The sequence below is a fragment of the Oncorhynchus clarkii genome, chromosome 16, assembly GCF_045791955.1.
Source record: "Oncorhynchus clarkii lewisi isolate Uvic-CL-2024 chromosome 16, UVic_Ocla_1.0, whole genome shotgun sequence".
In the NCBI taxonomy this organism is placed as follows: domain Eukaryota; kingdom Metazoa; phylum Chordata; class Actinopteri; order Salmoniformes; family Salmonidae; genus Oncorhynchus; species Oncorhynchus clarkii.
In genome coordinates, this window is record NC_092162.1 from 52,396,045 (window position 1) to 52,414,031 (window position 17,987).

The window sequence follows — 17,987 nt, forward strand, 5'->3', positions numbered from 1 at the left end:
AGAAATGAATTACTCTGTTCTAACAGTACCTTAGACATTTGATATTAAAAATATATGTTCTGTCAATCCTGTCTGTGATACATGACTAGGTAGTCATACTATACTTATCAGATAGAGTTCAGTGTGTCAAATCAAATCAAATGTATTTATATAGTCCTTCGTACATCAGCTGATATCTCAAAGGTCTGTACAGAAACCCAGCCTAAAACCCCAAACAGCAAGCAATGCAGGTGTAGAAGCACGGTGGCAAGGAAAAACTCCCTAGAAAGGCCAAAACCTAGGAAGAAACCTAGAGGAACCAGGCTATTTGGGGTGGCCAGTCCTCTTCTGGCTGTGCCGGGTGGAGATTATAACAGAACATGGCCAAGATGTTCAAATGTTCATAAATGACCAGCATGGTCCAATAATAATAATCACAGGCAGAACAGTTGAAACTGGAGCAGCAGCACAGCCAGGTGGACTGGGGACAGCAAGGAGTCAGTCATCATGTCAGGTAGTCCTGAGGCATGGTCCTAGGGCTCAGGTCCTCCGAGAGAGAGAAAGAGAGAATTAGAGAGAGCACACTTAAATTCACACAGGACACCGAATAGGACAGGAGAAGTACTCCAGATATAACAAACCTACCCTAGCCCCATTTTATTGGAGCAAGTTCTGGCACTCATTAATTTGCAACATAAACTACTGCAGCATAAATACTGGAGGCTGAGACAGAAGGGGTCAGGAGACACTGTGTCCCCATCCGAGGACACCCCCGGACAGGGCCAAACAGGAAGGATATAACCCCACCCACTTTGCCAAAGCACAGCCCCCACACCACTAGAGGGATATCTTCAACTACCAACTTACCTCCTGAGACAAGGCCGAGTATAGCCCACAAAGATCTCCGCCACGGCACAACCCAAGGGGGGGGGCCAACCCAGACAGGATGACCATATCAGTGACTCAACCCACTCAGGTGACGCACCCCTCCCAGGGACGGTATGATAGAGCCCCAGTAAGCCAGTGACTCAGCCCCTGTAATAGGGTTAGAGGCAGAGAATCCCTGTGGAAAGAGGGGAACCGGCCAGGCAGAGACAGCAAGGGCGGTTCGTTGCTCCAGATCCTTTCCGTTCACCTTCCCACTCCTGGGCCAGACTACACTCAATCATATGACCCACTGAAGAGATGAGTCTTCAGTAAAGACTTAAAGGTTGAGACCGAGTTTGCATCTCTGACATGGGTAGGCAGACCGTTCCATAAAAATGGAGCTCTATAGGAGAAAGCCCTGCCTCCAGCTGTTTGCTTAGAAATTCTAGGGACAATTAGGAGGCCTGCGTCTTGTGACCGTAGCGTACGTGTAGGTATGTACAGCAGGACCAAATCAGAGAGATAGGTAGGAGAAAGCCCATGTAATGCTTTGTAGGTTAGCAGTAAAACCTTGAAATCAGCCCTTGCTTTGACAGGAAGCCAGTGTAGGGAGGCTAGTACTGGAGTAATATGATCACATTTTTTGGTTCTAGTCAGGATTCTAGCAGCCGTATTTAGCACTAACTGAAGTTTATTTAGTGCTTTATCCGGGTAGCCGGAAAGTAGAGCATTGCAGTAGTCTAACCTAGAAGTCGGAGGAGGGACTGTTGTCAGGACCTCTGGCAGTCTCTTTGGGGGTACCACAGGGTTCAATCCTCGGGCTGAATCTTTTCTCTGTATATATCAATAATGTCGCTCTTTCTGCGGGCGATTCCTTGATCCACCTCTACGCAGACGACACCATTCTGTATACATCTGGCCCTTCTTTGGATACTGTGTTAACAAATCTCCAAATGAGCTTCCATGCCATACAACAGTCCTTCCATGGACTCCAACTGCTCTTAAACGTTAGTAAAACTAAATGCATGCTCTTCAACCGATCGCTGCCCACACCCGCCCGCCCGACTAGCATCACTAGTCTGGAAGGTTCTGACTTAGAATCTGTGGACAACTTCAAATACCTAGGTTTCTGGCTAGTCTGTAAATTCTTCTTCCAGACTTATATTAAGCATGTCCAATCCAAAATTAAATCTAGAATCGGCTTCCTATTTCGCAACAAAGCCTCCTTCACTCACGCTGCCAAACATACCCTCGTAAAACTGACTATCCTGCCGATCCTTGACTTTGGCGATGTCATTTACGAAATAGCCTCCAACACACTACTCAGCAAACTGGATGCAGTCTATCACAGTGCCATCCATTTTGTCACCAAAGCCCCATATACCACCCACCACTGCGGCCTGTATGCTCTCGTCGGCTGGCCTTCACTACATATTCGTCGCCAGACCCACTGGCTCCAAGTCATCTATAAGTCTTTGCTAGGTAAAGCTCCGCCTTTTCTCAGCTCACTGGTCACCATAGCAACACCCACCCGTAGCATGCGCTCTAGCAGGTATATCTCACTGGTCATCCCCAAAGCCAACACACACTTTGGCTGCCTTTCCTTCCAGTTCTCTGCTGCGAAGGACTGGAACGAATTGCAAAAATCGCTGAAGTTGGAGACATATCTCCCTCACTAACTTTAAGCATCAGCTATCTGAGCAGCTTACCGATCGCTGCAGCTCAACATAGCCCATCTGTAAATAACCCACCCAACTACCTCATCCCCATGTTGTTTTTATTTACTTTTTAGCTCTATTTGCACCCCAGTATCTCTACTTGCACATTCATCTTCTGCACATCTATCACTCCAGTGTTAATTTGCTCAATTGTAATTACTTCGCTACTATGGCCTATTTATTGCCTTACCTCCTTACTCCATTTGCACACACTGTATATAGATTTTTCTATTGTTGTATTGAGTGTACTTTTGTTTATCCTATGTGTAATGTTTTTGTCTCGCTGCTTTGCTTTATCTTGGCCAGGTCACAGTTGTAAATGAGAACTTGTTCTCAACTGGCCGAACCTGGTTAAATAAAGGTGAAATAAAAAAAATCACTCTGAACCATGGCAACATCCTTGCCATTAACACAACTAACAGAGTAGGACAGGACAAGACATGACATGTGGCTGGAGGAATGTAGCTCTGTGTGTCTTCTGTCAGTTTTCTGAGAAATTATGAGACAGCACCTGTAGAAACACACACCATCCAACAAGAATGACTTGTCACTCTGAAACAGTCACACACACACACACACACTTGCCACGCTCAAACAGCAGCTCTGAGAGGGTAGGTACAGAGGAGAAACCAAACTGTTGGAGACACACACAGCAACCATAGGGGCTGCCTTTGTGTGAAACGCTGCGGCCCGGAAGGAGTGACAGTCAGTGTACAATTGGATCCTCGTGGTTTATTTTCTGAAGTCTCTTGTTTGCAGCGTGAGCCAGTTAAAACATGCTTGTCTGCTGTCCATCATGTGATGAGATTTCAAAAGTGCCTTCTTAAGTGCTCGGCGTCTGCCCTTTGTGACTGACAATGTTCAACGGCTCTTTATCTCTCTCTTTCCCTGTCTCTTTCACTCTCCCTCTTGTGCTCTCTCTCTTTTGCTTTCTGTCCCTCTTTCTGTCTCTCCCCCTCTCTGTCTCTCACTCTCTTATCACCTCTCTCTTCCTCTCTCTGTCTCTCTCATACCCTGTGTGTCTCTCTGTCACTCTACAGTACCTGCAAAAAGGTTGCTTTATTTCAGTTACCAGTGAGATTGCTAATTACATCAAAAAGAGAAAAGAACACTGAGTAGGTTCCAATGTGATGGTCTGGACTAAAGAACACTGAGTAGGTTCCAAGGTGATGGTCTGGACTAAAGAACACTGAGTAGGTTCCAAGGTGATGGTCTGGACTAAAGAACACTGAGTAGGTTCCAAGGTGATGGTCTGGACTAAAGAACACTGAGTAGGTTCCAAGGTGATGGTCTGGACTAAAGAACACTGAGTAGGTTCCAAGGTGATGGTCTGGACTAAAGAACACTGAGTAGGTTCCAAGGTGTTAGTCTGGACTAAAGAACACTGAGTAGGTTCCAATGTGATGGTCTGGACTAAAGAACACTGAGTAGGTTCCAAGGTGATGGTCTGGACTAAAGAACACTGAGTAGGTTCCAAGGTGATGGTCTGGACTAAAGAACACTGAGTAGGTTCCAAGGTGATGGTCTGGACTAAAGAACACTGAGTAGGTTCCAAGGTGATGGTCTGGACTAAAGAACACTGAGTAGGTTCCAAGGTGTTAGTCTGGACTAAAGAACACTGAGTAGGTTCCAAGGTGATGGTCTGGACTAAAGAACACTGAGTAGGTTCCAAGGTGTTAGTCTGGACTAAAGAACACTGAGTAGGTTCCAAGGTGATGGTCTGGATTAAAGAACACTGAGTAGGTTCCAAGGTGATGGTCTGGACTAAAGAACACTGAGTAGGTTCCAAGGTGATGGTCTGGACTAAAGAACACTGAGTAGGTTCCAAGGTGATGGTCTGGACTAAAGAACACTGAGTAGGTTCCAAGGTGATGGTCTGGACTAAAGAACACTGAGTAGGTTCCAAGGTGATGGTCTGGATTAAAGGACACTGAGTAGGTTCCAAGGTGTTAGTCTGGATTAAAGAACACTGAGTAGGTTCCAAGGTGTTAGTCTGGATTAAAGGACACTGAGTAGGTTCCAAGGTGATGGTCTGGACTAAAGAACACTGAGTAGGTTCCAAGGTGATGGTCTGGACTAAAGAACACTGAGTAGGTTCCAAGGTGATGGTCTGGACTAAAGAACACTGAGTAGGTTCCAAGGTGATGGTCTGGACTAAAGAACACTGAGTAGGTTCCAAGGTGATGGTCTGGACTAAAGAACACTGAGTAGGTTCCAAGGTGATGGTCTGGACTAAAGAACACTGAGTAGGTTCCAAGGTGATGGTCTGGACTAAAGAACACTGAGTAGGTTCCAAGGTGATGGTCTGGACTAAAGAACACTGAGTAGGTTCCAATGTGATGGTCTGGACTAAAGAACACTGAGTAGGTTCCAATGTGATGGTCTGGATTAAAGAACACTGAGTAGGTTCCAAGGTGTTAGTCTGTATTAAAGGACACCTAGTAGGTTCCAAGGTGATGGTCTGGATTAAAGGACACTGAGTAGGTTCCAAGGTGATGGTCTGGATTAAAGGACACTGAGTAGGTTCCAATGTGATGGTCTGGATTAAAGAACACTGAGTAGGTTCCAATGTGATGGTCTGGACTAAAGAACACTGAGTAGGTTCCAAGGTGATGGTCTGGATTAAAGGACACTGAGTAGGTTCCAAGGTGTTAGTCTGGATTAAAGAACACTGAGTAGGTTCCAAGGTGTTAGTCTGGATTAAAGGACACTGAGTAGGTTCCAAGGTGATGGTCTGGACTAAAGAACACTGAGTAGGTTCCAAGGTGATGGTCTGGACTAAAGAACACTGAGTAGGTTCCAAGGTGATGGTCTGGACTAAAGAACACTGAGTAGGTTCCAAGGTGATGGTCTGGACTAAAGAACACTGAGTAGGTTCCAAGGTGATGGTCTGGACTAAAGAACACTGAGTAGGTTCCAAGGTGATGGTCTGGACTAAAGAACACTGAGTAGGTTCCAAGGTGATGGTCTGGACTAAAGAACACTGAGTAGGTTCCAAGGTGATGGTCTGGACTAAAGAACACTGAGTAGGTTCCAATGTGATGGTCTGGACTAAAGAACACTGAGTAGGTTCCAAGGTGTTAGTCTGTATTAAAGGACACCTAGTAGGTTCCAAGGTGATGGTCTGGATTAAAGGACACTGAGTAGGTTCCAAGGTGATGGTCTGGATTAAAGGACACTGAGTAGGTTCCAAGGTGATGGTCTGGATTAAAGGACACTGAGTAGGTGCCGAATTGATGGTCTGGATTATCTGGGTAGATGTGGAAGTCCATTTGGGTCACGAGAACTATGCTAAAACACACACTGATGGAGCTAAGAACTAGGATTGGGTGGAGTAGAGAACATCAGGTGGATAGGGACCAAATTAAACAAAAAAACACACAGATTTAGCAGTTGTTCGTACTTGGTAACATTGTGTAATTACACATAGGTTTTAATACACTTCAAAACATGTAACCTTCTCATAAAGCTAGTTGCAAAATTCCGGAAACATTCAATAAAGAATATTCTCAGAATTGGAGGGAATAAACAGGAATCCTCCAACCGGGATTCCGGGAAAACCAGGGAATTTATTGAACGTTCCTGGAATTTTGCAACCCTTATCCCAACTAAGGTTTAATGCGTTGTCCTTCTCTCCTTCCCATCTCTCCCCCTCCCACCTGTCTCTCTTTCTCCACAGAGCCTGGCCTGCAGTGTTGGCCCCGGGCCACTGGTGTCCGTGGTCCCTGAGAGCCCCTCCCTGGAGCTCCTTGAGCAGGACTCTAAGGATTCGGCCCAGAGCACCTCCTCCACCTCCCTGGCCTCCAACACCACAGAGCCTGCCTGCCAGCCAGAGTACAAGGTAACGGAAGGGGATAGAGGACAGAGGAAGGGAGAAGGAAGGAGGGGAGACAGGGAGAGGGGAGGAAGTGAGGAAGGGGGAGAGAGAAGGGAGAGGACAAAGGGGGTAATATAGGGCCAATAGAAGAGGGAGTTAAGTTTTAACAGAAAACGAGAGGAGAATGTGGATAATATCATAGAAGTCTCCCATCCCTTCTGTTTGTCCACCTGCAGAGACAATGTGTGTTTAGAGCATGACTGACTGTGTGTGTTTGTACATCTCTGCCTTCATTGTCTTTGATGTCTGTAACCTCACAGGTCTACAGAGCTGTGTGGTGTGCGGTTAGTCAGTGGCAGTGGCACATGAAGTAAATGAAGTATAACATAGTCTCATAGTAAGACTGAGTCTTTGTAATGTGTGTTTGGAGGTCAACCTGTATCCACAACAAGACTAATGGAACCCACAGTCCCCTAGCAGTGGTATATCCATTATAATGATGTGCACCTGGCGGATTGTCTATGCGCTGACATGTCCTAGAGTCAAAGACCCACCTGTTTCAAACTCCAAATCTACTTTGCACACACACACACCTCTTTACCTCTCAAACTGTCCCCCGTCCTCTCCCCTCGCAGGACAACAAGGGTTTTGGCATTGGAGAGCTGGTGTGGGGGAAGATCAAGGGGTTCTCCTGGTGGCCAGGCATCGTGGTCACCTGGCGCGCCACGGGCAAACGACAAGCCACTCATGGCATGAGGTGGCTGCAGTGGTTCGGTGATGGCAAGTTCTCTGAGGTGAGAATTGAGGAGGATGGTTCCCACCCTGTGTACTCACAACAATCACAACACTCCATCATTGTTTTGGCAGAGAGGAACATTTTGGATGTTATGTCTGTCATAAAGTCTGCTATATTTCAGGGTCAGCATTGACCAAAGCCCCGTTTTATACCCGGGGCTAACATTCATCCTTTTGACGTTATCTTGTCCACATTCTGATTGTGCCCACATTTTTAGACAGGTGTAGACAATTGTGATCTGGTTGTGATCAGATCTTCCTGACCACATCTGGAGGTAGTCAGGCAAGCATTGTGTCTGGAAATCAATCAAGTGTAGACAAATCTGGATACCAATAATCGTCTCTTAAAATAAATAAATACATTCATATTATCTCAATGCAAAGAAATTGCATACAGGGAGGGACTAGGAAATCTGGTCAAAATGCGGACACAGTGGATGGATGAAAGATAAACCTTGATTAGATAGTGATTGGATCATATTGATAAGATCATGAACCCCACATATTAGTGCAAGGTGTAAACGAGGCTCATGCGACACAAAGTAGGAGTGCTGGTTGATGATCAGTCCTCTTGTAGATCATAAAGAATAACATTACATGGACAGGGGGCACCTTATCCTAGTTAAGCACTCCTACTCTGAGACGCTTTGTGAATATGGACCTTGTTTTACAGTAAAGCAATGAATGAGCTTTTAACCTTCTATACAGTGCCTTGCGAAAGTATTCGGCCCCCTTGAACTTTGCGACCTTTTGCCACATTTCAGGCTTCAAACATAAAGATATAAAACTGTATTTTTTTGTGAAGAATCAACAACAAGTGGGACAAAATCATGAAGTGGAACGACATTTATTGGATATTTCAAACTTTTTTAACAAATCAAAAACTGAAAAATTGGGCGTGCAAAATTATTCAGCCCCTTTACTTTCAGTGCAGCAAACTCTCTCCAGAAGTTCAGTGAGGATCTCTGAATGATCCAATGTTGACCTAAATGACTAATGATGATAAATACAATCCACCTGTGTGTAATCAAGTCTCCGTATAAATGCACCTGCACTGTGATAGTCTCAGAGGTCCGTTAAAAGCGCAGAGAGCATCATGAAGAACTAGGAACACACCAGGCAGGTCCGAGATACTGTTGTGAAGAAGTTTAAAGCCGGATTTGGATACAAAAATATTTCCCAAGCTTTGGACATCCCAAGGAGCACTGTGCAAGCGATAATATTGACATGGAAGGAGTATCAGACCACTGCAAATCTACCAAGACCTGGCCGTCCCTCTAAACTTTCAGCTCATACAAGGAGAAGGCTGATCAGAGATGCAGCCAAGAGGCCCATGATCACTCTGGATGAACTGCAGAGATCTACAGCTGAGGTGGGAGACTCTGTCCATAGGACAACAATCAGTCGTATATTGCACAAATCTGGCCTTTATGGAAGAGTGGCAAGAAGAAAGCCATTTCTTAAAGATATCCATAAAAAGTGTTGTTTAAAGTTTGCCACAAGCCACCTGGGAGACACACCAAACATGTGGAAGAAGGTGCTCTGGTCAGATGAAACCAAAATTGAACTTTTTGGCAACAATGCAAAACGTTATGTTTGGCGTAAAAGCAACACAGCTGAACACACCATCCCCACTGTCAAACATGGTGGTGGCAGCATCATGGTTTGGGCCTGCTTTTCTTCAGCAGGGACAGGGAAGATGGTTAAAATTGATGGGAAGATGGATGGAGCCAAATACAGGACCATTCTGGAAGAACCTGATGGAGTCTGCAAAAGACCTGAGACTGGGACGGAGATTTGTCTTCCAACAAGACAATGATCCAAAACATAAAGCAAAATCTACAATGGAATGGTTCAAAAATAAACATATCCAGGTGTAAGACTGGCCAAGTCAAAGTCCAGACCTGAATCCAATCGAGAATCTGTGGAAAGAACTGAAAACTGCTGTTCACAAATGCTCTCCATCCAACCTCACTGAGCTCGAGCTGTTTTGCAAGGAGGAATGGGAAAAAATGTCAGTCTCTCGATGTGCAAAACTGATAGAGACATACCCCAAGCGACTTACAGCTGTAATCGCAGCAAAAGGTGGCGCTACAAAGTATTAACTTAAGGGGGCTGAATAATTTTGCACGCCCAATTTTTCAGTTTTTGATTTGTTAAAAAAGTTTGAAATATCCAATAAATGTCGTTCCACTTCATGATTGTGTCCCACTTGTTGTTGATTCTTCACAAAAAAATAGTTTTATATCTTTATGTTTGAAGCCTGAAATGTGGCAAAAGGTCGCAAAGTTCAAGGGGGCCGAATACTTTCGCAAGGCACTGTATCTACCCCGGCTAATGTCTTGTCCTTGGCTTCCACACATCATCCTCACCAGGTTTCAGCTGACAAGCTGGACTCCATCACTGCTTTCCCCAAGTTCTTCAACCAAGCCTCCTACGCCAAGCTGGCATCCTACCGCAGGGCCATCTTCCAGACACTGGAGGTAAGGAGGGGGAGGAGGAGGGTGGCAAAGAAGAATGTAGAGATTCATTTGTGTGTGTGTGTATATATGTGTGATGTGTGGGGGAGGGTTTGGTTACTCTACAGTGCGGAAAGTATTCAGACCCCTTTACTTTTTCCACATTTTGTTACATTACAGCCTTGTTCTAAAATAGATTAAGTCGTTTCTTCCCATCATCAATCTACACACAATAGCCCCTAATGACAAAGCAGAAACAGGTTTTTAGCCATTTTTAGAATTGCATTAAAAATAAGTGTGTGTTAATTAATGGTCAATTACCTTGAGATCGACAGTTATTTGCTTGACAATCACCAGCTGACTACATTTTTGTGACCGCCACAACCCTATGTCCAATCAATTGAATTTACCACAGAGTGTGCAAGAGTGTGCAAAGCTGTCATCAAGGCAAAGTGTAGCTACTTTGAAGAATCTCAAATATAAAATATATTTAGATTTGTTTAACACTTTTTTTGGTTACTACATGATTCCATATGTGTTATTTCATAGTTTTGATGTCTTCACTATTATTCTACAATGTAGAAAATAGTAAAAATAAAGAAAAACCCTTGAATGAGTAGGTGTGTCCAAACTTTTGACTGGTACTGTATATTAATTTTTAATGTCAATACAGGGTCCGGGAATTTCCCTGCATTTCCTTGATCTCAATACTAGGGCCTGTTAATAACTTCACAATACCGACAAACAGACAGACAGTAGGTATGGCAATTTGAAATAATGTTACTATTTGAAAAATATCATACATTTTTGGGGGGGTATTCAGATTTTCGTAATACATGTGTTTCCTTAACTTCGCTATGTTTTTAACCTGAACACTTGCTCAGCAAGGTAGAGGCAATGCACTCTGCTGCAGCAAAGCAGGCGGGGGGAGGTGCCAGTGTGTGTGTAAGGGGTGTGCTGAGCAAACAGGGAGAGGCAGAGAGAGATGCAATGTAGCCTAGTCAACTCGCGCTAACTTGTTGATGCCATATGTTATTTATAGTCCCATCTGACAGTGCCTGTGTTGACTGCATCAAATCGGAGAAGAGAAGTTACCTAAACTAGCCAGCTAGCTAGCTAGGCTAATTGAGGCAACATTTTGCTGTGCTTCCTGTCCTTGTCTACAAATAGCAACAAATAACAATGATCTCTCACTTGACTTGCTACACATGGAGCCTCTATGACTGTAGTGCCGCTTTGATTGGCAGACACAACAAGTGGGATATGTTTTTTATGGGGTGAAGAGGATACAAACTACATTTAAAAGTTTGTTGTTTTATTAAATTAAGAATATCAAATGTCAGGTTATATATGTGTATGTGACAATGTCACATGGATTTTTTAATTTAACTTAGACAATTCCTTTTCATTGTTAAATAGGCCTATAATATTTCCCCTAAAAGGTATACTCACACAAGCAATTGTATTTTTTAAAATTATTATTATTCTTTTTTTCACCTTTATTTAACCAGGTAGGCTGGTTGAGAACAAGTTCTCATTTACAACCTCTCTATCTTCCATCTAACCTCCTACCTCTCCCTCCCCTCCTTCTCTCCTTCCCTCACCACACCTTTTCTCCCTCTTCCACAACCCTACCTCCTCCCTTTCCTCTCTTTCCCCCTCTCTCTCAGATGGCCAGTCTGCGTGCTGAGAAGCCATTCCCTCCGTGTGAGTCAGAGGGGCCAGAGGACCAGGTCAAGCCCATGCTGGACTGGGCCAACGGGGGCTTCCTGCCTAAGGGCCAAGAGGGCCTCAAACCCACAGAGAACCCTGGTGAGACTCACTAACCAAAGTCAATATAAGGTCTTAATGCCATTGCTGGGTTTTTCTCCTGGCCCCCTTCTGTCCAGTCTTGTCCACTATGGGCCCCTTAAAGGGATAGCTGCCGTTTTTTCAGTTTTCACATCATACAATAGTTGTGAATTTGCTAGAATAAGCTAGGAAGCATATCTGTAGTCCAATGTATCACTGTTATAGCACCCAACTTAAACGATAGCCCCTGTTAGTGCTGTGAACAATAGTTGCTGACAGATTCAAAATAGTTCCACCGTTACTTTCTCTAGATCAGGTTCTCCAACCCTGTTCCTGGAGAGCTACCGTCCTGTAATTTTTAGCTCCAACCACAATCTAGCACAACGGATTCTAATAATTTGCTTCTTGATAAGCTGTTTTTAGAATACTTACGTAATTTATTTATGTCTCTACTTGGCATCTCCCACACTCGCCCTTCTCTTTGTCTTTCTGTCTTTCTCCCCCAGTCTTTGTTTGCACATTGTCTGTTAACTGTATGTTGACACACTATTTCATCGGGGTGGTTACGGGTTGCCTCCTGTCTAGTATGCTTCATGTCATCCACAGTACTCCATTGGTTAGGGTTCCATGGGTTTGTCAGGGGATTAGCCAGGTGTGAAAGTATATAGAATGAATCCCTTAATATGATGCCTGGACTAATAGTCAAGATTATATTTTGTGGCATAAACAAAAAACAGTCATAATGTTTTCATCTAATTTTCAAACAATCACTTCAATAGCCACCTGCTCACCTTCATCCACTCTAAAATAAATCCATACAGTGCACTATGCAACTACCATTTCATGAATGGCCATGTACTCTTACAATCTCCAACGTCCACAGCCAGAAGAGCACTGGCCACCCTCAGAGCCTGGTTATCACGTTTCAGGTATGACCCAGATGCAGACAGTGTCGAAGAAACAAAAGTTTATTTCTAATACAGGGGCAGGCAAACGACAGGTCAAAGGCAGGTGGAGGTCAGGGTCCAGAATGGCAGGCATGGAAAGAAACATCTGTTACAAAACACCAAAAAGTATAATGAATGACCATCAGTGATTGTCATTCTTTAAGGGCACAAGGCGAGACCCAGATGCAGACACGGGAGGCAGATGGTTTGAGTCTTTGATATTTATTAGTTCCAAAAGGAGTAGGCAAGAGAGTGGTCATGGACAGGCAAAAGGTCAAAACCAGTTCAGTGTCCAGGAGGTACAGAGTGGCAGGCAGGCTCGAGGTCAGGGCAGGCAGGCGGGTACGGAGTCCAGAAAACAGGCAAGGGTCAAAACCGGGAGGACTAGCAAAAAGAGAATAGAAGCAGGAGTACAGGAAAACACGCTAGTTGACTTGAAAGACGTACAAGACAAACTGGCACAGAGAGACAGGAAGCACAGGGAAAAATACACCAGGAAAAATAAGCAACACCTGGAGGGGTGGAGACAGGGACAGGTGAAACAGATCAGGGTGTGACACATTCATTAGGCCTACACTTGTAACCTGAAATGATGCGTCCACTGCTGTCCGCAAGAGTCTCAGTCTCTGACACTCACCTCTGCCTTCGCAACTTTTATCGTCAAACCACACTGCATTTTGGAGTGTATTCTACACGTTTTCATGTCCATTCTTTCATTTGTCATGCAACCGACATGCAGTAATGATAAATAATATTATAATTGCCTTCAGTTTTCTTGGCATCTTTGTTTTAATTATTGTGATAGGCTCATGTTATACTGGTACGCCGTAACGTCTACTCCATACCGGTCTGTCCCGGCTTACTTTCACCCCGATATTACTTGGCCAATAATTTACTGCCAGTGAGATTTAAAAAAGTAATACAACATTTGCCTAAACAAAATGTTGTATAACTTTTTTTTATCTCACTGAAAGTAAGCTGGTATAACTTAATCTGTGTTATAATTTGACTGTTGTTTTTGTTCTGTATGTGTCCTCTCTAGACAGCAACCCGTTAAACCACAAAGTGTTGGACGTCAGTCTGCTAGAGTATTTCCCCACAACCAAGAGGCCCCGCATCAGCCTTTGTAAGGCCAAGAGCAGCCCAGAGGAGGTCTACAGTAGAGGTCAGAGGTCAACCAAACGGGTCAACCTGGGGTACCAGGGTCATATTCATTAGGCACCAAACAGAAGAAAACAGACTGAAACAGGGAGGGACTACTTAGATTTGTCCTATAAGAAACATTCATTTCCCATTTCTGTTGCAAAACGATTTCAAATGTTATGCCCTAATGAATACGAACCTGGAGTTGTCTGTTTCAAACATATGTAGCTAATTCCCTTAAGATTGTTCTTTATTACTATACGGTAGTATGTTATTGTTCATGTGTCTCAAGACCTGTCTTGATTATTGACTTGGATGTGTGTGTCTCTCTCTGTGTATCCTCTCTGCCCTTCAGAACAAATGGTGCATGAAGTTTTGAAGAATAACAGAAGTATAGAAGGTATGTTCTCATTTTAGTTTTGGACATTTCTCAAAAAAGATCTCTAATTGATGTAGCTATGGAACATAAACTGCGAAAAGTGCTTTAGTCTGAAGACTTTATCTACCTGTCTTTTTTCTGGCAGAGTTTTGCCTCTCATGTGGGAAAACACGAGCGGCAACCTTCCATCCACTTTTTGAAGGAGGCCTTTGCCAAGCATGCAAGGTTAGTGCACTTCTCTCAGTCAGAAACGGCATACTCCCAAGAAATACACCAATATTATCTTTAACTGTCATCACTCTCACTCAACCATCCTTACAACACCCACTGACTATACAGTAGATCCCACGTTGTACTTGTAGAGTAGAAAATAATTGTTGAAAAAAGCAGGACACCCTGAGGTGAATGACATGCAGACATTTACCTACCTACCTAAATATTTAATCCACTCCGAGCCCTACGATGTGTCAAAATGTGTATTAATGTGTTTGTGCTGCTCTCTGGAAGCAGGATTTCCACAATAGCCATCTAGAGCTATTCTGTCAATAGAGCCACTGTGTTCAAAATTTTAGAGTTGTCAATGCCTGGGCTTGCCTCTCTTTGTTGTGTAAGGGACTAGAGCAGTGGTCACCAACCGGTCGACCAACTGGTCAATCTTCAAGGCATTCCTAGTCAATCACCAAACATTTCTGTAGAAATTCCAGCGAGAAATCCTTGCGCTCCTACTTTGTTTCAATTTGTCCTGCGCTGTTAGTGGTAGGTGCACTTTAATCAGAAACCCTGCACACTGGGTAGGCAAAGTGTTCCCATTTTGAACCATTTAATTTGTCTGAAGGGACAAACTCCACCTACCCGGTGGACCAGGATAACTAAATCAAGTGTGCTTACTGCGCTGGCCAATCAGATAGCTCAAATCACCGTGCCTACAGCTTCCACGATCCCACGGCAAAGTTTGATATCCTCCTATGTGAGATTTTATAACTTTTAAAACCATGACCAGAGAGAAACTGTCAACAAATACAGCACAGAGCTAATATTTTTATGAGTTTGTTTGTTTGTTTATTCAGCACTGTCAACACTGTTTTTATTCAACACTTTTACAAAACATAAAACGCCCTACTTCCACTCATGCTACAACTAGCACTGCAGCTGCAATCAATGAGTATCCAAGTGTATCGATAGGCCTGTGTTTTTATTATTAGCAGATCGTGTCTATTTTAATATCGAGGAATATTTCACTTTCTTTCATCATAGGAACAACATGAATTTGTGCACAAGTCAGAAATAATGTGGTGCGACTCTAGTCTCGCCACCAGGTGGAAGACGGTGTCCCCTCTCTCTGGTCAATCTCACCGGAGGAAAGGAGAGAGCAGGGAACGTGAGAGGCGAACCCTCTGCTGCTCTCTCCCTCCGCTGAGACTGACCATCAGATGCAGGTACCATCAGTCCAGTAAAATAAAAAAGGGAATTATTTAAATTTATGCTCAGCTGTGCCTCGCAAGTGATACAACAACTGATCTATTTTGTTATCAAGCTCGAGTTTTGAAATATAATATGGTCTGATTAACAATATTGGCAGCCCAATCAAATAGCCAATATGCTGTGATAATGTATTAGGCCTAATGCACAAACCTCATTTCTACAGAACTATCTTTATTAGGTTAATGTTGCATAGGGTTCTATTTTTTTGTCATGTTTAAAAATAAATCTGAGCCGTAGATCTCGGCTTGCCTTTTGACTCCAAAAGTGATCTTGACTCAAAGGTTGGTAACAGGCCTCCCGAGTGGCGCAGTGGTCTGCCAACTGTGCCACTAGAGATCCTGGTTCGAGTTCAGGCTCTGTTGCTCCCGGCTCTGTTGCAGCCGGGAGTCCCATGGGGCGGCACACAATTGGACCAGCGTGGTCCGGGTTAGGGGAGGGTTTGGCCGGCAGGGATGTCCTCTTACCATCGCGCACTAGCGACTCCTGTGGTGGGCCGTGCGCAATGCATGCTGACATGGTCACCAGGTGTACAGTGTTTCCTCAGACCCATTGGTGCCGCTGGCTTCCGGGTTAAGCGGGCATTGTGTTAAGAAGTAGTGCGGCTTGGCTGGGTTGTGTTTCGGAGGACACATGGCTCTCGACCTTCGCCTCTCCCGAGTCCGTACGGTAGTTGCAGCGATGGGACAAGACTGTTAACTAGTAATTAGATACCACGAAAAAGGGGTAAAAAAAATAAAAGGTTGGTACCCCTGGACTAGAGGCATCGATACCAGGCTTGGCTGGCTGCTTCTATCGAATACCTCCAGTCCAATAGATCAGTCTGGGTACCAGTCTTTTTAGCTAACACTCCTGTTATTTGCCAAAGAGACTGGCCATTCAGAAATCTCAACGTTCAATATGCAACTGGATTTAAGGCGCAGTTACTGACTGATTGGTAGTTGGAAACATAATTCATATTTTCCATGACAATGTTATGGAACATGGGGTGTGTGCAAATTTGGAGCAATATAGAATTCAAATTTTAAGAACAACAATAAACAATACCGTTACGACCAGACAGTGGTATAAAGTACTTAAGTAATTTTTGGGGGTATATGTACACCACCGTTTGGGGTCACTTAGAAAGGTCATTGTTTTTGAAAAAAACACGTTTTTTGTCAATTAACATATAACATAATAACATAAATGTATCAGAAATACAGTGTAGACATTGTTAATGTTGTAAATGACTATTGTAGCTGAAAAAGTCTTGATTTTTTTATGGAATATCTACATAGGCGTAGAGGCCCATTATCAGCAACCATCACTCCTGTGTTCCAATGGCACATTGTGTTAGCTAATCCAAGTTTAAGAACAGACTAACGAGTTAGTTTCAAAATAAAGTGTTTAGTTTCTGGTCATTTTGAGCCTGTAATCGAACCCACAAATGCTGATGCTCCAGATACTCAACTAGTCTAAAGAAGGACAGTTTTATTGCTTCTTTAATAGAACAACAGTTTTCAACAGTGCTAACATAATTGCAAAAGGGTTATCTAATGATTAATCAGCCTTTTAAAATGATAAACTTGGATTATAGCCCCACGAGGTGAGATCTTGCATGGAGCCCCAGACCGAGGATGATTGACCGTCATCTTGAACTTCTAATAATTGCGCCAACAGTTGTTGCCTTCTCACCAAGCTGCTTGCCTATTGTCCTGTAGCCCATCCCAGCCTTGTGCAGGTCTACAATTTTATACCTGATTTCCTTACACAGCTCTCTGGTTTTGGCCATTGTGGAGAGGTTAGAGTCTGTTTGATTGAGTGTGTGGACAGGTGTCTTTTATACAGGTAACAAGTTCAAACAGGTGCAGTTAATACAGGTAATGAGTGGAGAACAGGAGGGCTTCTTAAAGAAAAACTAACAGGTCTGTGAGAGACGGAATTCTTACTGGTTGGTAGGTGATCAAATACTTATGTCATGCAATAAAATGCAAATGAATTACTTAAAAATCATACAATGTGATTTTCTGGATTTTTGTTTTATATTCCGTCTCTCACAGTTGAAGTGTACCTACGATAAATATTACAGACCTGTACATGTACACTGCAAAATCGGCAGTGTATCAAATGCTTGTTCTCCCCACTGTATGTGCACTATGTCATTGCTCTCTCTCGCTCTTCTGTGTGTGTATCATGTGCATCTTGCTAGCTGTCACTCATATAGCTAGAAGCTGAAGCTCATTGGTTGAACTCGAATTGCTAGGGGCTCGGAAACGTGGGGGAAAATGGTGCAGCACAGCTTCCAGAAAAACAGTTGCTATCAAACTAGGGATTTCGTGGCTATTTGAGGTAAAACAGTAATTCTGGTCATATATTATGCATACATGAACTACACATTGACACATCTAGCCCAAAAATACTTAGTAGTCGCTAAAGTTTCGGAGCATGTCTTTTTTTGCCCATATCTTGCAGTGTGGAAATGATCTCAAATGAGATCAACTTTTAGTTGAAAAATATAATATGATATTTTGGCCATAATCGTCTAGCTATTGATTGTTCTATGATGATGCGTAGTGTTTCCATGTGGTCCGTACATTCTGTCTTTCCTAAACCTGGCCTGCTGGTCCCTGA

At 43.6% G+C, this 17,987-nt stretch overlaps 1 protein-coding gene across 5 annotated transcripts in view; it reads left to right on the forward strand.

Annotated features, from left to right (window-relative positions):
- Positions 1–17,987, forward strand: part of LOC139368705 (DNA (cytosine-5)-methyltransferase 3B-like) — a 62,452-nt gene that overhangs the window by 20,961 nt on the left and 23,504 nt on the right. For all 5 annotated transcript variants that reach the window (XM_071107970.1, XM_071107973.1, XM_071107969.1 and 2 more), the window contains exons 6-12: positions 6,244–6,405; positions 7,017–7,175; positions 9,552–9,659; positions 11,306–11,447; positions 13,416–13,538; positions 13,872–13,916; positions 14,041–14,120. In XM_071107970.1, the coding sequence (XP_070964071.1) occupies positions 6,244–6,405; positions 7,017–7,175; positions 9,552–9,659; positions 11,306–11,447; positions 13,416–13,538; positions 13,872–13,916; positions 14,041–14,120 (819 nt within the window). The remainder of the gene's footprint in view (positions 1–6,243; positions 6,406–7,016; positions 7,176–9,551; positions 9,660–11,305; positions 11,448–13,415; positions 13,539–13,871; positions 13,917–14,040; positions 14,121–17,987) is intronic.